The sequence below is a fragment of the Aythya fuligula genome, chromosome 2, assembly GCF_009819795.1.
Source record: "Aythya fuligula isolate bAytFul2 chromosome 2, bAytFul2.pri, whole genome shotgun sequence".
Taxonomy (NCBI): Eukaryota; Metazoa; Chordata; class Aves; order Anseriformes; family Anatidae; genus Aythya; species Aythya fuligula.
Window position 1 is genome coordinate 106,192,972 of NC_045560.1, and position 25,170 is coordinate 106,218,141.

General features: G+C 44.9%; 1 protein-coding gene across 2 annotated transcripts in view; it reads right to left on the reverse strand.

Moving 5' to 3' along the window:
* Window positions 1-2,702: 2,702 nt before the first annotated feature.
* Window positions 2,703-25,170, reverse strand: part of RALBP1 (ralA binding protein 1) — a 28,398-nt gene continuing 5,930 nt past the window's right edge. For both annotated transcript variants that reach the window (XM_032181761.1, XM_032181762.1), the window contains exons 2-10: window positions 17,175-17,468; window positions 10,221-10,679; window positions 8,241-8,590; window positions 7,116-7,277; window positions 6,737-6,868; window positions 6,060-6,167; window positions 5,261-5,382; window positions 4,725-4,848; window positions 2,703-4,459 (exon numbers count right to left, since the gene is read on the reverse strand). In XM_032181761.1, coding sequence (XP_032037652.1) covers window positions 4,196-4,459; window positions 4,725-4,848; window positions 5,261-5,382; window positions 6,060-6,167; window positions 6,737-6,868; window positions 7,116-7,277; window positions 8,241-8,590; window positions 10,221-10,679; window positions 17,175-17,418 — 1,965 coding nt within the window. In that variant the 5' untranslated portion in view covers window positions 17,419-17,468 and the 3' untranslated portion in view covers window positions 2,703-4,195. The remainder of the gene's footprint in view (window positions 4,460-4,724; window positions 4,849-5,260; window positions 5,383-6,059; window positions 6,168-6,736; window positions 6,869-7,115; window positions 7,278-8,240; window positions 8,591-10,220; window positions 10,680-17,174; window positions 17,469-25,170) is intronic.

Genomic DNA, 25,170 nt, shown 5'->3' on the forward strand with positions numbered 1-25,170 from the left:
TCATGGGAGGAGTTTTTTGGGACTTCAGGTGAAATCCTAGTGTTTGGAGTTAGGAAGTGTGTCCCAGCCTTGTTCTGCTGCTGTACTAATGCAGTGTTCCACTAACCCAGTAAAATGAATCTGATGCTTTTAGGTAGTTTCTATTATTTAGAATTAAGATGCCTTCAGTGTTTGAAACAGTAAGATTGGTCTTGCAGATGCTTTCTGAGGGGAATCCTGAGGGTTTTCCTAAGGCAAAGCCCCGTGTTTTCAGCTGCAGCCTGCCTTAACTCCCCTGACTTGTAGCAAACAAAGATCATCTGCATGGACAAAGAGGAAAAAGCTGTCCTTCCCCTCTTCCCGGCACCCAACATGTCATTTATCCCTCTGCTTTTCTGCTTTGTTTGGTGATTCCCAGGAAGTGAAGGGGAAGGAAGGACTTGCCTTATTCTCCGAGCTGCCCCAGAGCACTCAATCTGCAGCTGGGGGGCTTAACTCTTTGCTTAACTCCGACAGGGAGTTTTCTCAGGCGAGCAATGCCAGAAATGTCAGACGTCCCTGAGGGTGTGGGGGCTTGGGGAAATGGAGATCTCACTTTGGAGCGGTGAAAAAGGAGCTGCCTCTTTTTCTGTGTGGGGCAGCGTCTGGGAAGGCTGCCAGAGATGCTGTGACACTCCCTCTTGTGCGTGCTTCTCCTCGAGAAAGCCTGGAGCTGCGTGGCTGCGTGCGATCCTTTGCTGCTCGGTGTGTCTGAGCAGACACGGGGGGAGCTCCCACGTTGTCATCTGCTGCTCCGGGGTTGCCCAAAGCAGTGCCGCAGTTCTGCCCATGCCAAGTCAGTCTTTAACTGGGAAACAATGAGAATTGTTCGTCAAAGTCTTGGCTCGCTCATCTTGGAGTATTTTTGCTGGGAAATATTTTTTTTTCCCCTATGTCCTGGTTGCAGCAGTGTCTGCATTTCTCCCACACGCCGTGTTTCACAGCGGGGTCCCTGTCCTCTGTTGTGCCCTCCCCAGAGACCCGTAAGGATTTGGAGGGCGTTTCGCCACCGCGCTTCTTTGCAGATTTCACGCCAATAAAACCGGTAAATGCGTAGAACCATCCAGAGGGGGGTTTGCTTTTAACCTAGTCACGACTGATGCCTGCAAATAATTTCTTTTTTCCTATTTTCAATGTCCCCAGTGGCTTTTGCACAAATTCCTGGCCCCCTGGGTATGATCCTGCTTTCATGAGGACTGCAGAGCAGCCGGTTTGATTTCAGCCCCGCTGAAATAAATGTTTGTGTGGGTTCAGCAGCCTCGGTCAGAGACCAGGGAACCCCCTGGGCAGGCGTAGGTCTGGTGGTGATGGTTTTTGCATCAGGTTAATCTGATCGAGCTCCCTTGGTTGTTTGTTACCTGTGTGTTGTTGCTGGCCCCTTCTGTCTGCAGTCCTCAGAGGTCAGGCGCAGGGGTGGCTGATCCCAAAGGGGCAGGGCCAGAGGGAAGTCCAGGCTGTGGCTCGGGATGGATGTTTTGGTCGGGGCTCTTCCTGCCAGCAAGGCTTCCTTTTGTTCCCTTGGCCTTTGTTAGGGAAAACTTGGTTTAATGCTCGTGTTCTCCAGACTAATTTCAGCCTAATTTCACCTCCCTTTTGTTAGGATGAGGAGTCTGAGACTGGAAGGTGGCTAAAAACTGAGGCTGTTCTCACATGGGTTCTCTCTGACACTGATGTCAAAGGCTTTTCTTCCTGCCTATGCTGGCATTCAGGCAACACACAAAATGCATTTAAAGTGATTAACCTCTTGTTTGGATGCAGAGTTGGGCTAGCCTACCAATCGACCACCTTAAATATATCAAACTATGACAAGACAGCTCATTTAGCATGCGTGATGTCAGCTCCTCCCTTCCCTTTCCTCTCCTGGTGCTGATTAAACTCCACTGTGAGGTAGCAAAGGTAAGCAAACAGATTTGGAAATGTCTTACAGCTCTGCCATCGTAACCAGCCTGCTTTGAGTGCTGTGACCTCTTTCTGCTGAGATAGAGCCATGTGGCTGCACGTGAGGGACTTCAAAAGCCTGCAGGTGCTTCTGAATGCCAGTTGTTAAAAGTGGAGGTACCGAGTGTGTTTTTAAGTGTTTTACCAAGAGCAGAAGAGATGCAGTGTTTGAACGTCAAGAGAAACTCCAGTTGTCTTCCATCACTCCAGGTTTCTCTCCTCTCCCAAGTCCAGCAGTGCTGCGGGAGGTGCTCTTCAGAGCACGGCAGCCTGGGTCTCTTGGTAAGAAGGCACCTTGGAGGGGTAAGGCAGCCTCAAAAACATCACCTGAGCACCCTCAGCTCCTCACCTGCTGTTCATTAGACAAGTACCTGGAGATAATTTGAAAGAAAATTTTGAAGAAACGTTTCAGCTGTTTGGAAACTAAACTTCTGCTCACAGCTGCTGTGTGCCTGCAGAAGCAGCAATTCCACCTGTGTCAGATCTGACTGGTGAAGGCAGCAGGAACAAGCACAGCTGGTCTTGTGCTGGAAGTAATGACATGAGTAAAATGGAATGAATCTCTAATAATCTTTAATTTGATCAAATTGAACTTGATTTTCAGCTTAATTGTGGAAATTGTCTATGAAATTTGATTGTGGACAATGTTCTCATGTTCGTATCAGGTGCAGGGAGCTATCCAGGAAGGGTGACTTGTTTGCTTTAGAAAAATGTATTACACCTTACGAAGCAGATAAACTAGAAACTTCTTTCAAATGGCTGTTGAATTTATTTGCTTGATAAATACAATCCTAACAAAATAAAAGTTAACCAATATTAAGAGATTTTTCTGAAGAACATTAGAAAAATCCATGACAATTCAATAGGAATTAGTGTGAAATAAACAACAAAAAAAAAGTTTAAATATTGCCAGCAAATATAAAATGTATGTAACGAAGGCAAGGGAGAATGCTTTAGTTTACATTTGTCATCTGACCACATTTTTCTGTGTTTATAAACTTTTTTCCCCAAATTTTAAAAAAATACTATGCCGTTTTCTCTAACATATCAAAGCATTATTTGTACAAAATCAAATCATGGCCAATGATTCACAACAGTGCAATAGATACAGAATATAACCACATCCGACAGGTGCCGAAAATAAATACCCAGATTTAAAAAACACGCCAGGCTCTCTGCACGCTGTGGAGCTTGCTGTCTGTCCTCGCCATGACGGACGCGTCTCATGAGCATCTGCAACATCGAATGGCCCTGAAGTGCCGCCTGGCCGGAGGCTTTAGGGGGGTGGAGGCAGTGAAACAGCCAAACCGAAAGCAAGTCCCAGGGTGGTGGGGGTTAAACAACAAAAAGAGGCTCTCGCTGAACCCTCGCTGCCTCCAGCAAGCACAAGTGCAGCTGGAAGTAGGTATTGCTTGGTTGGGCAGGTTTCCCTGTTACTGCCTAAAGCATCCGTCAGTGGCTCACTCCGAGGGACCGGGACACGAAATGGGTTAAAAGAAAGCTGTTGGCTAAAGGGCAGCAGCAGGAGCACGGCCTATCCTACACAGGTACGATGAGGGCTGGTTTATAAATGAGCAAATGGGGTAACTACGCTGCTAAAAGAGGTGAGCGGCTCTCACTGAACGGTTCATCATACAGAGACATAAATAACACCTGTAAAGTTTTACATTTATTCAGTACATCTTAAAACAAAAGAGAAATTTAAGGGCATGTTAGGTAAACATGATACCCCCCCAGTCTCCCAACTTTTCAGCCAACCCAGAATAAATTTAAAGCTCCCGTGTATATAATCTGCATCAGAAAGGTATCAAAGGCACAAGCAAGAAGTGACTAGGTTAATAAGCAGAAATGATGGTGAATGAGAATGAGCAGATTCACAAGGCAAATAATAAGTGTGGGTGGGTTTTTGTTCAGTTACTGAAAACGAGATCTTCTGTTCTGCTCTGATGAATGTAAATAATGGTTTTGGTTTAAAATAAAACTGTTACTGAATTATTTTAAATCACCTGAAGGAAACCAGTCTTGAAATAATCTGATACTAACTGGAAAACTCTTCTGGCCTTTCTCAACTCACCTGAGTCTGATGAGTAGAAGCCACAAGTGCTGGAGACAAAAGTCTCCAGGGCTTAAAAGAAGTTTCTTTACATAATGTACACAGCCAGCAATAATTGTGCAGTTTGACTCAAGTTACAGTAATTTGCACAGTTCAGTTGATTTTAAGAACCTCCAAGGAGCCTGATCAAATGGGAGTTTCTTTCCTGTCTTTACTGGGTGATGGCTTGACTTGCTGCTCCTTGCTTGCTTTTGGCTGCTCTTTGGCTGCTTTTGTCTCCAGGACACTGTCTCTGGGCTGCTGAGAAACACCCCCGCGTTTTTCCGCCTCTTCTTCTTCCTGCACCTGCTGCTCTGATTTCGCTCGCTGCAGCAGCCGCAGCTGCACGCGCAGTTCGATGATGGCCTCTCGCTCCTCGTGAATTGCTTGGTTCAGGTGATTGTTCTTTATCTTTTCGGGAAAGAAAACAAACGTCAGCGCTCCTTAAACACAACTGCTGCAGCCTGGGGAGGCCAGTAAGCGTTGCACAATGAAGCTTTGCTGCTAACCCAGACAGCAGCGTGGCCTCGCACGCAGCAGTGAGTTAAAAACAGCGCATGTGGGTTTCATGCCGAGGCATGACCGACACAACACAATCTATTAGCAGTGCAGGCACCTCTCCACAGCAAGTCACCAATGAGGAGAGCACCCGTCAATACTAAGCTTCGAGTCTTACCTCCAACTCCTCGTTCTGCCGCTGCAAATCTTCCAGGATGACCTGCAGCTCCTCCTCATCTTCGCTCTCACTCTCGCTCTCGGAAGAATATTCCTCTGTTTCGCTTCGGCCGTGCTGCTGGCGACTGGAAGAGCAAGGACACGCCCAGATTGAAACGCTTCCTCAAGTTTGCCAGAACGGTAGCAAATTAAAAAGGTTAATTTATGGCTAGCAAATAATCTACAATGGTTTTAAAAACAAAATCAGAATTTGGTTTAAAATCCTAATTTAACAAATCAGTGATTTCCTGTGGGGGAGGTTTTCTTGGTGCAAACGCCTCGTTCTCTTTGTATTGTCACTGCGTTGTTATATTAACAGAAAATATCTGGACAGGTGCAAAGATGGGAGGTTTCAATAAAAGGAAGAGGCTTTCAAACGCACTGGTGTGCACAGGGTGATCTTTTCAGTGTGGCTCAGAGTATTGTTTCAGGAGAGCACACGTGCACATCAGCGTGCGTGCCTGGCTGGGGATCTGAGCCGAGCAGTCTGCCTTTTACCTTTGTATTTCTGCTATTTCTGCGCGGAGGCGATCGATCTCTTCCTTCTCCGAGGCAATTTGTCTCCGCAGAAACTGCTCCATGGCCAGCAGTTCTTCTTGCTCCGTTAAGATCTCGTTCTCCTGCAATGATCAGTTAGTTCACTCAGAGCCTTGCCTTTATGCTCTGTGGGAGCACAGGCAGGGGCTGCTCCGCTGCTGTGCCCTGGGAAGCGCTGAGATAGGCAGTTCTGGAACCACCTCCAGGAGAGGTGCTCAGCCTGCCTGCTTTGAACTGAGTCACCTGGACCTCAAGCCAAATCCAAGTTCCAAACCATCACTGCCTGCTCTGATTCCTCAAGGTGATCGCTGCACTGAATAGTTGTGGCGACGATGCACCAAGTCCTGGCATGTTTGGCTGTTTCCTTAAATCACAGGGGAAAGCTCTGGATAACTAGAAAAACTAAATTCTAACAGATGGCTTTGAAGATGGATATAAAGAGGAAAGTGCAGAAGAGAGAAGATCAAAGCAACTGCAGGCAGAGGCAGGCAAAGAAGCCAGAAGAGTTGCCTTATTTCCTTTGATCAGCAGTAAAATCATTAACAGTACTACAGCTGGTTAGATTTGGAGTGCTTTCTAAACACGTAACCAACACAGCCTGCTTTTGTTGTTGCAGCAGCTCCTTTCTGCCCTTAACAACAGAGCCCAGCTCCAGGCTCACTCTGGCAGGTAGCATTCTTCCCCTACTTTATTTAGACTTAGTACCTGAAAGACACAGAACAAGAAAATACCAGCAGACAGATCCGTGCTTGCCATCTACCTGTGCAAGTAGAATATTTATCACTTCTTCATTCTCATTCATTTCTTCTTTGGAGACATCCTCCTTTGAAAGGCTAGCAATTTCTTGTGCAATCTTTGTTTCACACTCCTGCCAGAGAAAAACACAGTTTTCAAAAGTCACTATTTACTGTTTTAAGCATGTAATGACTCCATGCTCTGTCGCACGTTGGTTTTAGTCATTCACTGTTTTACAAACGGCTGGAGGGTCACGGTACTGTTCCTCAGCCTTTTAAGAACTAAGATGAAAAAGCCTGCATGGAAAAGACTGAAAGGCGGTTTGATCTGACTGGGTTGCCTTTGCACGTTATCAAAATTTAGGGAATGCTCAGACATTTTGTTCTGAGTCATATGAATTGTAAGAGTTTCAAGTAAGAAAACTTGAATGCACAGCAGGAAATCATACTGAAACCCCTCGGTGGCACCCATGCTTTCTAAATCCACATTACTGCCCCCAGCATCCTGACCTGTACCAGAACCATCTCACAGCATTTTCAACTGTAAGATGAAACAGTAATGCCGAATGATGCTACCCAATAAACAGGGGTAAACAGTGAAAAACCTATAGCCATGGAACTTGGGAGGAATGGATGTTGTTAAAAATACCCTGACATAATTTTCATCTGTGATTTACATTTGGCCAATAAATAGGTTACCCACCTGCCTCTTAGCTTCTCTCAGTTTCCTCTTAAGAGCTGTTAAAATTCTTTGCACCTCCCAGAGTCTCTCTTCTTTGGATAAGTCTTTTATCCCTGCTTGCAAGTCTCGGTGTAAACAGTTCAGTAGGAACTCCTAGAAATATCGTCAAAGCAATTACGTGTCTGTAAGTATATCACAGCAGGGCAGAATGGGAAAAAAATAGTTCTGGCTTCATGACAAAAGGCTTGGAGTTCTGCTTTTCAAAGCATTACATGTGGTAACCCGCACAGGACAACTGTGATATAACCACAAAGTGCATTATTATATGCTTATAAGAATCTATCTTTGTCCTGGACTTGCCACATTCAGTAGAAACAAGAACACTGAAGTAATCACCAACCTGGCGTCTGATTTCTTCTTTGATGCTTTCTTGTGTTTCTGGCAGTGCCGGCATGGTTGCCATATTTGACCAACGGAGAGGTTTTGTCACCTGTTTTAGGGTCACGTTCCCAAAGAACTCTTGGACATGTGTAAAAAATACATAGAGGACACGGTTGCTGATCTGCAAAGAAAGGTCAGGGCGGTTAACAACACTGGTTAAGGTGATTTCTGCACATCACCTCTATCTGTGAGGCGTAACATCTTTCTCCAGAAATGCAACAGCCTTTAGTATCTGTTTCTGTAGTCTTGGTTTGCACAAAAACATTACAAGCTGGGTTAAAAATTCTACTTTAGATGGCCCAGTACTGGCCTCAAGGAATCGCTAGGCTGTCTCTTATCTTTGCAGCCGAGGTGTTTTCATGCTAAGCTTGACATGTTCACGTCTCACCCTGCCACAATTATTTCCATCACTTATATTCATATAGAATTTAAGTTATACAGAAATGAATTCATTTTTTCTTCTTGACCACATAATGGAAGTTAGTGATAGCAAGAGGTAAGAGGGGAACACCAACCATACTGTGCTATGGCTGGCCACCTTCTCTCCCCTCCCAAAACCTCTAAGTATTTTCTACAACTTCATTCTCCGATGATTTAAAATAGTAGATAAAAAAGTAGTTGAAAGGAGCTATTCCTTGCTTTAACATGAGGCAGAAGCAAATACGGATTCTGATACGACCTCATCCAATAAAATTTAAAAGTTTATCCTGAAAGAACTAGAATTGTCACTACCTGTATTTTAATTGCTAAAATCTACTTCACAATAAAGCGTGATTGGGCCTGCACCATTTTACATTAATTGTTGCTGCTTTTGTTACCTAGAAAATGACTGGCCCAGCAAAACAGCAGAGAATAACACCCAGCCCTTTTGCTGCTGGGCCGCCACCTCGACTCTTAATAAAAAAGCAAAGCTTTTCTGAAGCGTGGTTTTTCTTCTAGAAGCCCCACACCCCGTGCCACATTCCCATTGTGGACAGGACTGATTCTGAGCTGCGTTTAATTCTCTGCAAGAGAATTCCTACAGAGAAGGCTTTTTTGGGGCTGACGTTCTGCCCTAACGCTCGCTGTGTGCTGCTGCACATACCTGGACAGTAGGGCTGAGCACTATGGAAATATTCTGGATGTTCATCTTTGTTTCCAGCTCCTTTGCAATGACGTGGTCCATATGCACAACCAGCCACGAGATGAGGAGGTGGTTACACTCTGGCAGCTCTTTCAGCAGCCTCTGGCACTCCTGAACCTTCTCAGCTTCTGTGCTCTTGCCACAAGCGTCCTCGAAGCGGGGCATTAGCTCTTTGGTAAGCAAGTTTTCAGGCAGTTCTCGTAGGTATTGTTTCAGCAAGCTGGCTACAGTATTGGGCTCGTATTCTTCCAGGTTGGGAGATTCTTCTCGATCGTAGGCTGCTTTTAGCTCGTCGACTTTTGATTTTATTCCTTAAAATATTTAGATCAAGAATTAAGAGAAATCTTCAACCGTAAACATGCAATAGTTAGAACGGTCTTTTTTTTTTTGAGATGCACCTCTCCTTACAAATTAAATTAATTGAGGAATACCTCCAGAAGTTATCTACATGTGGCACAGTTAAAATCATGACTTGAAATTACCTGATTGATGCATCTGAAAGCAATGAGCTCTCCTGAGAAGCTAACCCAGAGCATTTCTGATGTTCTGACTTAGAACTGAAGTCAGCAGATGCCCTTGCATCAAGGAACATGAAATACACAAGGAAGGGTAGGGGAATGTAAAAACAATCATTTATCTGACTTCTTCCAGGCTGCTCAGTTCCACAGCCCTAAGCCAGTTAGCAAATACGGCCTTATCAACTCCAACACCATGTAACGGGTTCTACCTATCGGTGTTTTTATAGCTCAGTGATACTCACATCTTCCAAAAGTCAGACAAGTTTCGTTCTGAAAGCTCAAATGCTCACCTGACTTTCACTGACTTAACGCACTGCCATGGCTTGGCTCATATCAGGAAACAAAGCTAGGTGCAGCTAGCCCATGGCTAATGCCAGGTGAATTGTGCTCTGTTTCACGCCCAAATAAGTTGTCACAACTGCTAAGCCACTGCAATCGTCTTTCTGAGCTCTCTAAACAATCTTACCCACACCAGAGGGTGCTATTGCACTGGAGAACTCGTAGGAAGCGCAAATGTCAAAAACGCCTTACAGCAAACAAACCTTCCGTGAAAATTCCCAACACATCATGCCTTGAAAAAAAAAACACACAGACAGGCTGTTCCAACAGGCAATACCAAGAAACTGCTTAAACCACCGTGGCATTTATGCACCCCTACCAAATACCACACAAATCAGCAGCATACAGGCAGCTTAATGAAGCCTTGAAAAATTGTTTGATTGCTGCTTTGCAGTGCTGGATCGTAACTTGTTTCCAAAGCTTCTCCTCGAGTTCCTTTTCTCACTAAACTTTCCCCTAAACGTTCACACGGAAGTACTTACATGAGATTGAGGGCATGGGGAGTTCACAAAGGGCCTGTTTTGTTTAACGTGGCTAAAACTGATTGCGATTTATGTAAGCTGCTGTTACACAACTGCCGTGGTTAATTACCCTGGCTGTGGCTAAGGCTAAATGCCGAAACTCGCATTTTCTGCCTATTAGTGGCTCTGCACGAACAAAAGGAGTTTTTATGAAAAAAAAAAATACAACGGAAAAAACAACACTGGGAAGCTTAAGTAATGAAAAGGCTACTTCTCTTCTCTGCCCTTCCCATCAATTAGCAGAGTAATTCTTAATGCAGAAGTAAAAAATAAAAATTATGTACAAGCTTGCCAACCCAGTGAGCTTTATTCATAATCACCATCCTCTCAGGAAAGGCCCAAAGCCGCGTATTTTTACGGCCATTAGCGGTACCCTCGTGTTAGCAACTTCTCTGCTATTGCAGCCCGACGGGTGTGCTGAGCCGGAGCTACCTGATTATCTTTGAGATAGCTGAAATCTGTACCAAGACACTATAAGCAGTGTCTCGAGGTGCTGGAAGTGGTAAAAACAACGCGAAACGTGCAAGACCTTAACCGTCTGCACGGCCGCGTGCCCGCAGTACCTGACACTCGGTAGATGCCTTCGCACTTCATGCCGTACTTCTCGACGTAGTCTATACATTCACGGAACACGGCCGGCAGGCGGATGCCATCGTACATCATGGTCCTGTCCACCGCGTCAGACAAAGGAATGCCAAACACAGGCCTGTGACTGGGCACATCCACTTGAGGTATCTCTGGCTCCTGAATTGGCTTCTTCTTTTTCTTCTTCTCCTTCCACTGTTTTACGACGTCCGCTGCGGTTAAGTCTTTTGACTTCTTCTCTTTATGCTTGTCTTCCTTATGCTTGTCTTCCTTGTGTTTTTCATCTTTGGGTTTCTCTTTTATTTTAAAATCCTTTTCCTTCTTTTTGGAAAAGCTGGGCTTCTTGAAGACGTGTATTCCCTTGGACCGCTTCAACTTGGAAGGGCTTTCAGCCTCGTCACCGGAGCTGTCCTCCTGAAAGGCAGCGTAACCTTCGGCTGGTAGGAAAGGGGGGCAAGAGGAAAAGCAAGAGGACAGCTGTGAGTTTGTTCTCTTTCCAGACTTATAACTAGGAGAGAAAGGTAATATATAAGAAGGAGGGAGCAGTTATGTGTTAAAGCAGTGCCTGCCTGACTCTTCAAGATGGTTTTCTACAGCTGTTACACAATTAAGTGGACAAAGACTAAATGAAGGTCGCAGTTGCATCAAAGGAGCCTCAGGGCTCCTGAACAATCTAAACAATTAATGCTTCGTGTACTTACTCATAATGGCAATGTCCATCCTAAGGGCTAGCTTCCCATCTAATAGTCAAGGAAATGCAAAATAAAAACAACTGTCTGGCAACTTCTCTACGGTCCTGTAAGCAACAGTATAAGAGTCGCTGTTAAGGATAGGCCACCACACGCACGGAAGGCTAACAACAGACTTCAGACCAAACTACACGTCAGCCCCAACCCCGCTCCAAAGCGTTACGCATTTGCAGATGAGCACGAAATTCATGAAATTTCAGCCTCCAAAAAAAAAAAAAGGAAAAAAAAAAAGGAAGAAGTCCAAGCAAACTTACTTTTCCGCAGGGAGGATAAAACAACTGCAGTACCACTAGCACAATACCTGCCGGTGAAGCCGTGTGTTTGCCTTAACAAGTGTGTGGGAGAGCTTCAAACGAGTCCTTGGGCAGAAGGCACTGTCTCAGCAGCAAAACACCAGGCGTCATTTAAAGCACGGGCACCGGGGCTTTTACTAATTCCGCCTCTGCAGCTGGCCCTGCCTAGCCTCCAGGCAAGAACGAGGAAATCTTTCAAGGTAGATTATGACAACAAAAAAAACAACCAACCCACCCCAACAACAAGCACGACCTAAACCAACCTACAAACCGGAGCCACTTCCAATCAACGACTTGTGATTTTACATACACAGAGCCCCGTGTGGGGAAGGCAAGCCTGAAACCTGTTCAATGAAGAGACATTTTACCCGTCTCTAACACGGGACTACCATCAAAGAATTACAGCTGTTTGACCAACTTTCTCATCCTGGACTCTTCCCCAGGCCTACCGAACACACGTGCTTCCAGGGAAGAAATTTCCTGTCCAAGTGAATTTTTAATATAAAAAATATAAAAATGCAAATGTTAACTGGAGAACGACCAGCAGCCAGGCCTCATCTTCCTACTTTACTGGCTGTACCATCGCTGACTCTTTTTGTAAACTAAAAACTGGAATGGGAAAGGAGTACAGACTCCAGTCCCACTGTGATAAGGAGAGAACTGCTGAGAACATCACCGCTAGGTTTTGTAAGATTGAGATGGGGCTGGCACTGAGAGTAAGACAAGGTTCACAGATGTCATTCCCCAGCAGAAAGCTAAATCTTCACCAGACAGAGCCCCAGACTTCCCAGTGGCTCCCCCAGCAGATCAGTGTGACCACTACTGGCACATTCTCAGCACCAGCAGAGGGAATCACGCTCAGAGGCTGATGTCAGCAGCAGGCAAAGTGCCCCTGTCGCCTCTTTCCACGCTTGGTGTCGCAACGCAGGCCTTCTAGGGCTCTGCCAGATCTTTGGTAATGTAACACCAGCAACGGCCGTTCCTGAAACTGGTATTTCTTGACTTTGCGAGAAGACAAGAAGCAGCAAGTCACAGACATAACCAGTCTACCCCAATCTGTCCCAGCAACGTAAGTTTGGAAATACGTACTGAGTACAGATTCACCGGGAATCTCTCACCCATACCATCAGGGGGCTTCTACATCCTTCAGAGCAGGCTGACTCCGCTTAGAAATAACCACAGTTCTGGTAATAAAATCACTCCAGCTGCTTCATCAGAGATGCATTTTCTTCTGTATAAATTTATGTTGTTTACCAAAAGCACTCGATAAATAAGAACAATTACCTATCACTGGTGAATGATTTCTGCTCACTGTTTACTCAAGACCCTCGGCACTAACAGCCTGCATCTCCCACCACCCTGTAATATGTGCCAGAGATGTTTTCCTGCACTTACAGGGGATAAGTATCAATTTAATAAATACTCCACTGCCACAAATGTAACGGCTGGGCTACCTGCAGCTCCGTGCTCCAGCATTGTTAGAACTGCCACAGATGTGTTACTGAGTGCTTATACTGTGCATGATGTTGCAAGTATAGCTTTTGGCTTACTGAAAATAATGAAAATCTCTTCAAAATACATTAAAAGACTCAGTGTTACTCTGGTAGAATCTGATTTACAGAACTAAAAGCTTTGTCATGCAGTAAGGCCACTGCAGAAGTGCAACACTGCAAACCTACTGTAAGACAGATTTTGTGCATCAGGTTTCGGATGAGTTTCACATCATTTGTACTTCTCTATCTTATTTTGGTTCCCTGGGGATCTGCATGCCTCTGCAGTTAGCTCACTAGAAGAAAACACGGACTGTTTTTACACACAGAAGATCAGTGGGTGAAATGTGACTACAAAGGCCAACGAGCAATGTTAGTATCGGTTATTTATTCCGTTTGTCAGAGGCTTTGCCACCAACTTGTACACCCTTTCTAAATAAAATAAGAAGGACACACAAGCATAATGACTTTCAATTATATCGCGTTGCTTTTAATTCACGTTCAGCTCAGCAATAAAATCCGATCACTCCCAAACAAGTTCTGCACTCACATTGCTTCGTTTCCCCTTGCAAGGAGAGCAAACGAAGTTTGCCCTCATGTGCATCACAGGCAGAAAATTCCAGTGATGTCTTATTCTGTAGACCTGGGAACTGCCTTCAGAGCTGCTCAACACATGAAATCAATAAAAATAATGTTTTCTTTCCAATGGCAGCCGCTCGGTTATTGTGCAAGATGACAATGGCCTCCTCACAATTTCTAACAGCCCTCTCTCTGAAGGGTTGGTCTCCGCTGCTAGGACTCATTTCCATCAGCATTTTGCACAGAACGGAAGGATCGTAAGCACAGAGACAACTCATCATCTCAGGGCTTTATCTGGAACAGCTGGGAATACCATGAGCGCTTTTGTGTGGCTGCCAGACAGCCACACTACTGATACATTCCCGAGCAGAAAGCAGTTAGGAGAAAAATCCCACAGGATGATGACAGGCTCCTGTCTTCTAGCTGTTGGTGCCCGTCAAAAAGAGCTGCAGATTCCTAGGACCCCACACAAGATAGAAACTCCGGAGAAGAAGATAAAGGTTAGCACACAGCTGGGGACCAAGCAGTGTTCAGAGCAGGTCCCCAAGTCAGTAGCAGGAGTATTTATGTTCTCATCTACATCCCCCAAAACATGGGGAACCTTCCCCAGGACATTAGGGATTCAGACTTCAAAAAGACTGCCTGAAAAATTCAGAAGATATTGTTATCCCTTCACAAGACAGTTTAGTTTACAGTCTAACCAATTCTCTATTTTCTAAAGAAATATTTAAAGAAAATGTTAACAAATAAAAAAAAAATCCTAGCTCCATACTGAACCCACCCTGCCCAGTGGTAAGCTACAGCTCTTTCTTCATAAGTATTTCTTACAATCTTTTGTAAGGAATTGCATCTTTTATGCATTTTTTTTTTTTTTTTTTTAAATCAACACATGATTACTGAAAGGAGGTTAAATATTTATTTTGTAACATCAGTTCTTCTGGTCACTGTCTCATAAAAACCATTCCTGCTTCAATAACAATCTGGTTTTGCTCTCATGCTGCACAAGTTCTTGCATGATGCACAAGGGTTGTTTTGAGCCAGGAAACAGATTCAAATTAAAACTATCCCCATAAAAAGAAAATACATTTTAACCCCTTAAGTCACCTAAAATAACTCTACAGCTGACCTCCACTCTGGCTACCACAGAGGAGTGGGGAATAGAAACTGCAGGCACATGAAAACCAATACGCCATTTCATTTTTTTTTTTTTAAACCATTTCCAAAACATCTTTAGCATTTTTTCTTAGAGTAGTTGCTGTGTTTTATTAGGTTATTGCCACTAACATTAAAAATATCAAATCACTATATTATCCATATAGAATAAGTGATCCCTTGCAAGCATACTTTTTTTTTTTTTTTCAATACATAACACTACTGAAGTAAGGAGTACCTTGCTCCTCCTGCAGGTAAGATTTATCTGAAAAACTCACCCAAATAACCATGGGGTATCTGTCCTTCCCTCTCCATATACCCTCCTGTTCTTAAAGCATTACTGAAATTTATACTTAAGACTATTAAAAAAAATACCTCCACATCTTTGTAGGATTAAACTTGCATACAGTTTCAGGAGTTTGGATGACAACGTCATTGATTCAGTAATATTTTAATTTCAATACACATTCACTCTGTCATCACGTAGTATAAACACTTGTATTTTTTTCTCAATGAAATGTTCGATTGTGTTTGTTTAAATCCCAAATTACTTGACCACAGCAGGCTGTGTATTGCCTAAATGTCAAAGCATGGGGCGAGAAAAGCTACCAGAGGAAAGAAACAATCTGAGTGCATGCAACAGAATAAGGTGGAATCGAAAGTACAGAAGGAATAACAAGAGCCTAAGCTGGAAGGGGAATTCATGAAATCAGCCACGTTAAGCAACCGTAAAGAACCCTTGTTCCCTTACATAAGTGGAATGCCTCCTCAGAGTACATTTACAGAAACGTCCATGTTTGGATTGCATGAGAGATACCGAAAGCTTTCTAGTTAACTTACTCTTGTATCTGACTGGCAATTATAGGACTTGTGTACAATAGGGCTAAGATGTGCTGAATGTGTTTCATATTACAGCTGCAAGAGATAATTTGATTCTTCCTGCAGTTTGCATTTTTGTGGTTTTGATGATTTTTCCCATCTTTCAAGCTTCAAAAATGCTTTACATCAGCTACACAATGCGTTATAATCTCTTGTGGAAGAAAGCAGTTACTTTGCTAATGTGCACAGACCCGCATTTACTTGCTAAAGAAGCATTTTTCCTCCTCATTCTTCAGTTTGCCTATAGGCATGAGACATGCCGAATTACACCACAAGGAAACCCACTCTGTGTAATGCTGACCTCTAACAATTCTAAATTTAGAGGCATCTCATTGAGAATTATAAAAGAAAGCTGATGTGCGAAGAAGACAAAAAAACAGCTAATGGCTTTATTTTAGACCCATCCAATACAGTTTTTTTTTCTACCACCAATTCAGTATTAGCATTAGGTTAATGTCATTTACAAGAGGAAAAAAAACCACAAAGGTATCAGTTTTCTCAAGTACCAACTTAAACTGCTAGTTTTAACTAAAGAATAACATATTTTTGAGTTACAGTATCCTTTGGGCACACAGCCATTAGTTAGTAACAATAGCCCTCCAAAACTGTGTCAGAAGCAACAATTCCTGCATTCCTGGAAATTGTTTTGATTTATAGTGCTGTGGCAGCAAATTCTTCACGAGTTATTATTTAAATATGTGCGTGCTTGTTACAAATAGTCACTATCTTCATTCTAACATGCCAGAATATTGCCTGCTGTCTCACTGGTTTTGATCTTCCAAATTGCACTTTTAGGAAGCAGCAAGGTGCAACGGCATCCAGAGCATCCTGCCTTCTGAGACACGGGCAATGCAGAACACGAATATTATTTTGAAACTCTGTTTAAACAAATAAATCACTGAAATTCAGGCCGTGATACTTGGGTTTTAGAGGGTTGGACAGTAGGGATCTTTCGGACACAGAGTGCTCAGCGTCAGCTCAGTATTTCTAAGTGCTTTGTTCTTTCAGATTATGTAGGAAAATTATAGGAAAAAAAAAAAAGCAATTTCACGTTTCCAAAATTTTCTACACCACTCAAAGTCGGGAATGAAGATTTCTCTTCCGTTACTCTGGGTGGTTGGGTGGGGGTATTTCCCTTAAAGGAAAGTTTCCAGTTTGGATACAGGTACACTGACAAAGACCAACTCTTACAGTCTTTTACTTTCTTTCAACCCTTACTCTGCCAGTTCCTAATCCGATGCTGGCTTGCACGTTTTTGAATTCTTCCATAATACCTAGGTAATACTGGAGGACACCACATGGTTAGACTAAACTAAGAAGCTAAAGGAAAAAGGACCCATTTTATGACTCTTGTCATAAGATGTAAAATTCAGGTCAAACTTACAGCTCTATTTCAGCTAGTGTTTCAGCTAAAATGTCAAACGGCACATATTTCGAAATCCACTTCAAAATCTCTACTTAGGATCAGAGCAGATAATGAGGTAAGAACCCCGTGCCAGGCAATTACTAACACTTTGTTAAAGATGTTGGATAAACATGTTTATTGGTAATTCTGGCATGTGCTTGGCACCTGTGCCCATATAATCCTTTATGTGGTTAGGGGATTTTTTGGAAGAGAAACAGGTATTGCATACAAAGTCTGTTTGAGTAAGCTCACTTCCTTCACAGTTAAACAGGTTTAAGGAAAAAGAAACAACAGCAAACCAGTGGGAACACTGAGCAATTTTGAGAAAGAAAGAAAGAGAGAAAGAGAAATGGGAAGCATGAAATAAGCCAAGTTGCCTACTCACTTCTTTTTTCTTTCTTCTTAAATTTTCCTTTCTTCTTCCCATGCTCCTTTTCATCATCAGATACTATATCTGGAGGCTCATGCAAGCTGTCATGAGGTGGCGAGGGCTCACCGGTGCGGTACAACCCCGGGAATTTTGTAGGACTGATTTCTTCAGAGCTGGGAGTACGAGCAAGACCCCCGCTGTGTTCTACCCGACGGTGTTCACTGGGGCTGCTAGTGGGAGGCAGGAAGCACTCGGTCATTCTGATTCCCTGATATCCAAGTGAAAGCTTCTGCTACCTGTCCATCACACCTGGAGCAGGGAAAAGAAAAAGAAAAAACATCACAATTTGAAGCAATGCTTTTCAAACACCTTGTTTAGAACTCCGTCCAGAAAATATTACAGACAGCATTTGCAATGAACACTGAAAGGGACGTCACGAGGCAGGAATATAACAGCAGGTCCTAAGCTCAGTGTTTGCAGAACCTGCCCATTAACTCCTAAGCCATGTTAACAGAGTAAGAGAACTGCTATTTCGGCCACCTCTGCTTAATATGTAATGTTTTACACAGTATAAAGTCTGTATTTTTACATTTGAAGCAACTCTTACAGAACGCAGAGGCAGTTTGCATGCTGATTGTTAACGTTTATTATGAACTAGTCAGCTAACTTTAAATTTGTTACATAAAATAGGGTTGTCTGGAAGCTTGGGGTGTTTGCGAGCACTGCAGCTGCATGAAGATCATTTTCATCTTTCCCAGGCATATTTTATAGATGCAAATAAGAACTTGCTTAGCTTGTTGCAGTAAGACAGAAAAAAAGAGTCTTGAAGTCAAATCCATCTTCAGATCATGCTAATGCAAAGTAAAGAAGGTAAAACAAGAACAATCAAGTTTTTTAATCATCTACAGCAATCTCAACTTCAAGTTTGAAGAAGTTTTATATTGGGTCATCAGCACCCAGATGCTGGTATGTTGTTTGCTTGGGAGCTGTAGCAAAATAAAAACCAAAAAGCAAAAAATATTTCCATCCATGCAGCTGGATGACAGCTCAAGTCACGGTCAGACACTAACTCTCATCTAGCTCACGTCTGTGCTGCTGTTTAAAGGAGTGCTTAAATCTACTGGAAGACAAACAGAAGGGAGAACGATGATTTTTAAAGCTCCATCAGCTCCATGACCCGGCTGTCTCTGCAGCCATGCAAACGTCACGGCAACTGACAAAGTCATCGAGGTGGCTGTGGGGCCGCTGCCCCAGAAAACAGAATTAAAGCACGTTACGATTGCGCACCAGGGCACACCAGACCTACCTCCACGAGTATTTGAGGTACAACAACAGCACATCCAGATGTAATAGCTCTGGCTTCTGCCCTAGCCATCAGCCTCTAAAGCACTCATGCTGTTTAATGCAGATAGGGAGATCACAAGGAAGGACAAAGTAGCCAAGACTTTGCTAAGCTAGACAAATGATCACGGATACTCAGTATTTTATGAAATCCTCATTCAGGGAAACAAAAGATACCCACTGGCTAAGCAGGAACTCAACATCCAGGTCCCTAAAGCTTTAGGCTAAGGAGATATCCAAAAAAAGGTCAATATTTGCATTTACAGAAGCACATTCACTACCACCAGCAGCATGGTCATACCTCACCTGAGTATGGAAACGAGCAGTACACGTCCTACGCATCACCTCTCTCATTGCATTCACCAAAAAAACACAACCTCAAAAGCTGCTGAGCAGCAGACACCATATCAACAGTAACTGATGGAATGAAATTAGAAAGACTACACATCATTTCTTCTAGTGAACAGGATGCCCCTGAGCCTCTGGTCTATGTCTAGAGTGGGCAAGACAGGTAAGCGTGAAGAGGGAAAGGATAAGGTCGCTGTGAAGGATGGAAAGAGCAACCTGGAAAAGTGGTGCCTCGCTTCTAGCCTCCAGCACATTACACAACACCCTACAGCAGCGTTTTACTCAGCTGCTCAGCTCCTGGGGTCTTATTTACAGACTGGGAGAATACAGAAAACAACACTGAATTGTGTTTTGCCGGGTTAATAATCTTAAACGTATCCAGCTAAGTGGCGGTGGTGGTTGTTTTTTTTTTTCTTCCATTATTTTTAAACCCCCATCCTTCAGTTCTCTGCAGGCAGACCAGAGCAAGAAATTCATGACGTGAAACAAAGTAGCTCGCTGCAGGAGAGCACTCAGGGAGTGCTTATGGAAGGAGCAGCTCCTCAGCTGCGGATTTGAATAGGGCACAGCGAGACACGGGACTGGGAAGGGAAACGAAATATTCATGAGATCTTTTATACTGCTCATTCTTTATTCTAGAGACACTAAGAGAAAGAAGAAGGGTCCTGCTGGGAGGATCCTCTCTCCGCCGTGACCCTTTCTTCCCGGCCTGTTAGTGCGTCAGTGCTCTGAAGCCACCCGACCCCTCTCTGAGCAGCTCAGGGCTGTGGTACAGCTCCATCACCCGCACCGCACTTCGTTCTCTGCATTTTCCCTGTCCTTTCCAGCTTTGTTTTCTTTACCGCCCGCTGCTAGTGCTGCCACGGCTCCAGCCTGATTTCTGTTTCATCCTCAGCAGGTCACACACAACATGCTTCGGCCTCTGTGACCCGCTCCTTGCTCAGGCTCACGTTTGCTCCTCCCTTGTTCTTTATTCCGTCGGTTCCTCCCCTCCAGCTGCACGCTGCTTGCTTCCAGATGCGCCTGCTCAGACCTACCTATCTCCTCTTCAGTTCTCCCAAAAACAAGGTTCAGGGAAAGTCCTCCTGCCCAACGTGGAGCTGAGCATGCAGAATAACTGTGTCACAAAAATTGGCAGCAACACATTAAAGAGGCCCTGTTTGAAGGACCAAACTCACAGCCCTCTTTTATTCGGTACAAAAGGCTCCTTTATTTCTGTTTCGCACTGAGCCTCTATTAGGATTTTAGGCCTCATAACAAATTGCAACAGCTGAAGTGAATTGAAGCAGGTGACTGCAGGCACAGATGCTGCTTCGTAAAACCGCTGAGCAGAGTAAGGGACACTGGGAATTCTGCTGCAGGAATTACACAAGACCACAGCTGAAGTGTGGAGGACGTCCCCAGGTCACCCCACTTGGCCACACACTGAAAATCCGGATGTCCCACTGAAAATAGCCCCAGCAGAGGACGGAGGCAGAGTGGGAACCCGCTGTCTTCACTCCGCGAGAGCAGGGTCCAGACCACAGCCGTGTTTCTCATCATTGGTGTTCAGCCCAAAACACCTGGCCACACGTGAAGAAGTGATGTTACTCAAAGACACGAGGACGCTGCTCTGGGGGGAAATCACCCCAGTAACAACCACAGCTCCACTTTGGAAAGCAGTGAGACGGAAGAGGAAAGGAGAAAAACTACCAGCTGTGGCCTACGCACGTCAGAGCGCTTCAGAAACTCTGAGTGGTGCTCCCTGATACGACGGCTGGTGAAAAAAGATGACTTGGAGGTGAGAAGACAGAGTCTGAAGCAAGTTACTTACTGAGACTACACAACACCTGAGACGTGGCTAAGTTCTGCACCTAGCTCAGGCTGCTGCAAAGCCGTGGGCCTTCCAGGATGGCACAGCTTAGGAGGCCCCAAATGAGTCATCTTGTATCTCCAGCTATCTGTCAGCTACAGCAACAGCTTGGGCAAAGAGCAACATTTCTACTTGCTCTTTTAGTCACCCACCAGTCCCCAGGTGCACCAACAGCGCCCCTTTCTCGGCTGAACAGGGCAATGTGAGCACGGGAAGAGAAAGCCAAGTGCATCAAGCAGACGAGCAAAGCAAGTTTACAACTTCACCAGTCAGAGCAGTCACACAAACAGCATGAAGTAACCCTCGTGAGCCATTCACTTTCCAGAACTGGCACTAATTAAAGCTTCAGTGTACTAATTTCTCGTTCCATGGTGTAGCCCCACAGCTTCCAGGCTCAACCCTTCTCCTTTAGTTTCTCCATTCCCTCTCCAGCAGCCCCGTTCCTCCACCACCAGCCCTGTCCCTCTCCTCTCTCACAACCTCCTTCTCACCACCAAGACCCGCACAACTTCGGTTTCACCATTCCTCCTCTCCACACCCAGTGCTTCATCTAATCTCACTTCTTGGCTGTTCGCCGTTTCCTAGCTTTTCCCTTCCCACCTCCTGTTTCTTCCACGTTCAGTCCTGCTTAGGGCTTCTGAGAAGTACACTCCAGCCACAAGCAAGGAAATTTTGGGAGTTCATGTCCTGCCAGACTTCGGTTTCCCCTCTACAACACAAATAGCATTAACAAGGTTAGCCTGATTACTGAAACACTTTTTCATTACAGAAAAGGGATTTTCTTCCCTGCTAGCTTAATTCTCAGAAGTAGCTTGAAGGATTTGGTTAGTGCTTTTTAGATTTTTGAACACCAACTACTGGTATCACTCACTCACACTCCAGTCCCTCCACTCAGCCAGCTTGAAGACAGCAGTTCGTGCGGTGGAGCCAGTCTGAAAAAAACAAGCAAAACCAAAAATAACCCCCCGACCGGCTGGACTGAATGTACTAAAAATGCTACTCAAAAAAGCGAATTCTAATCAACTGAGCGAAGAAAAAAATGAAGCAGATTAGAAGCTGACAGAATTGGCATCGAATACTTTATGGACGTGCTGCTCCAGCTGCATGCATTTAAGTCCATGGGGCCCGATGGGATTCATCCCAGGGTCCTCAGAGAGCTGGCTGGTGTCACTGCAAGACCTCTCTCAATTATTTTTCAATGGTCTGGGGAATGCGGAGAGGTCCCGGTTGAGTGGAAGCTGGCAAACGCTGTTCCAATTTGCAAGAAGGGCAAGAAAGAAGACCCTGTTAATTACAGGCCTGTCAGTCTCACTTCAGTGCCTGGTAAAATTACGGAGAAGATTATTCTGGGAGTTACTGAAAAACACCTGAAAGGCAATGTGGTCATTGGTCACAGCCAACGTGGGTTCATGAGGGGAAAGTCCTGTCTAACGAACTTAATTTGCTCTAATGACAAGGTCACCCACCTAGCTGACTAAGGGAAGGCAGCTGATATCTGTTGGGATTTCAGCAAAGCTTTCAATGCTGTTTCTCATGGTACCCTTCAGGACAGAATGACCAGCATACAGACAGACAGAAACATAACGTGGTGGGTGAACAACGGGCTGACAGCTCCAGCTCAAGGGGTTACAGGAAATGGGGTTACATCAGGCTGGCAGCCAGACACTAACAGGGTTCCACAGGGCTCCATTTCAGGGTCAGTTCCCTTCAGCATTTTCATAAATCACGTGGACGCAGAACTATAAGATACACTGAATATGTTTGAGAACAACATTAAATTGTGAGGAGCAATTGACTCCATTGAGGGTAGAGAGGCCTTGCAGAGAGATCTGGACAAATCAGAGGCAGGGCAATCACCAATAATATGGAGTTCAACAAGAAAAAGTGCCGGATTCTGCACCTGGAGGGGAAAACGCATGAGGAGCAGCTGAGGTCCCTTGGTTTGCTCAGCCCCGAGCAGAGCAGGCTGAGGGGAGGCCTCATGGCGGCCTGCAGCTCCCTCACGAGGGGAGTGGAGGGGCAGGCGCTGAGCTCTGCTCTCTGGGGACAGCGACAGGACCCGAGGGGACGGCATGGAGCTGGGACAGGGGAGGGTCAGGATGGGGGTTAGGGAAAGGGTCTGCACCCAGAGGGTGGTCGGGCACTGCGACAGGCTCCCCAGGGATGTGGTAAGGGCAAATAGCCTGCAGAGTTCAAGAAGTGTTTGGACAACACTCTCAGACATAGGGTCTGGTTTTTGGGTGGTCCTTTGTGGAGCCAGGAGTTGGACTCGATGGTCCTTGTGGGTCCCTTGCAGCTCAGGATACTCTGTGATTTCAGTTTCAAGCATTTCTGAGATCATTTCTAGAGCACCTACAGACTGAGCAGGGTGGATCACGCAATGGAAAACCAGAACCCAGTTTTCCCAACAGGCCAGAACTCCGCACCCTCAGTTCTGTCACACAACTCAAAAACCTAAGGCTATGTATGGCCCAGAGTCTAAATCCAACCCTCCCGCCCCCCTTTCTTAAACACTGCAGATGACAAGCGTCAACAGCAAGTATGACAGACACTTTGCTTTGGCTTTAACCCTGGTAACAAGCCTGGGACATGCCTATTCACCAGAAATACGCAATAGCACTCTGGTACGGCTGCAACAACAGCGATTTGCCTGGCAAAAACAGCAACAGCAACGCGATAGCGCCCCGAGGCCCCTGCCAGCAGCTGTGTGGAGCCCTGGGAACCCCCTCAGCTCACACACAGGCAGACCCCACCACCACTGCACGTGCACCACCACCTTTCTTACCCATGCCAATCACTCCCTGACAGAGTCCCTCCCCAGCTTTCCTGTAGGCTCCTTTTAGGTACTGGCAGCCCAGGGTAGGGTTGGCTTCTCGGGCTGCTGGCACACGCTGCCAGCTCACGTTGAGCTTCTCATCCACCACCACCCCCAGGTCCTTCTCCTCAGGGCTGCTCTCAATCCATTCTCCACCCAGCCTCTATTTGTGCTTGGGATTGCCCCAGTCCAGGCGCAGGACCTTGCACTTGGCCTTGTTGAACTCCATGAGGCTCGCACAGGCCCCTCTCCAGCCTGTCCAGGTCCCTCTGGACGGCATCCTCGCCCTCCTGCATGTCAGCCACACCACTCAGCCTGGTGTCATCGGCAAACTCGCTGAGGGTGCACTCGCTCCCGCTGTCCCCTGTCACCGACAGAGATGTTAAATAATAATCCTTTAACTGGCAGGCCAGCGTTAATGTTTGTCTTACCGTTGAATGAATATTCAGCTCTGAGGCCTATCACTCCCAGAAACAAGCATTTCCTAAAAATAAAAGTAACACCATACCAACCTTTTGTGTTAAAACTGTAAAAAGTAAGTTTCCTGAGCCTTACATTCCATTTTTGCCACCATGTATTGAACACAAGAAGAGTTCTATAAATTACAAGCTGTCACTTGAACTGACAACTCCATAACCTAACGAGAAACTAAAAACAGCTTTACTTGGATGCCTTCAAAATGTGACACATGACACAGATGATCAGTTCCTATAGATGATTTTTTTCGCCTTGATCCAATATAATTCAAGCAAATCACATCCAACTTCTGGTGAACATTAAAAAAGAACCATGGTGGTTGCTCATTCTGTAGCAGCAGAAAGGAAAAGCAAAGAAAGATTTCGATGCAGCGACACTGGTTGTATAACAGCTTCTCTGATCATTTTTTAAAACTATTTACTCATTACTTTACCAAAGATGTTGCAGAGAAAGAGTCCTGCGTAGTAGCAAGGTAACACCAGTGGCTCCTGACCCAGACACCAAAGTTAAAAAATCTCCGATCTGCCTTCACCAGGCATTGCATTACCCCCGTATCCACTACAGATGGGGTTGTATTCAAATGTTTTCCCAACCTAACTGGAATGGATAGCTTGAGATTTTTCTGCACTCCCAGCAGAGCAGTTTTAGCAAAACCTTATTTTCTAAAGCAGTTTTATCCACCAACATTTTTTTTTTTTGCTGGTATAGCTCATTGCATTTGGAGATCTGCACTGAGTCACGCCAACAAAGCAATTGTTTCATCGATCCATGTTACATCCACAGGAGCGCAAGCTGCTGAAGTAGAGGCCGATGCCTTTCACACAGATCCTATATGTAAAAGGAAATGATCTTTTTTAATTAGTTTGGTTTAGGAGTTTCTCCACAAAAAAACAGGACCACACAATCTCCTCTTTTCAAGCATATTCCCATTAATGCCAGCGTCAGCTCTTCATCACGACCACGTGAAGCATTTAGCCTTTACGTAAACTTAAGTTTTGTCATTTTGTTCAGTATCCTAGCTAGAGTTGGGCCTGATGAATTCTGTTTTGCACCTCTGCCCCAGATCTGCCCACCACCCAAGAGGAGAGTCAATTTAAATACGTATAAGCTCAGCAGATTGTTCCTTCTGATTAACATCACCACCTCCAGGGCAGAGATGTTGCAAAGTGCCGGGCAAG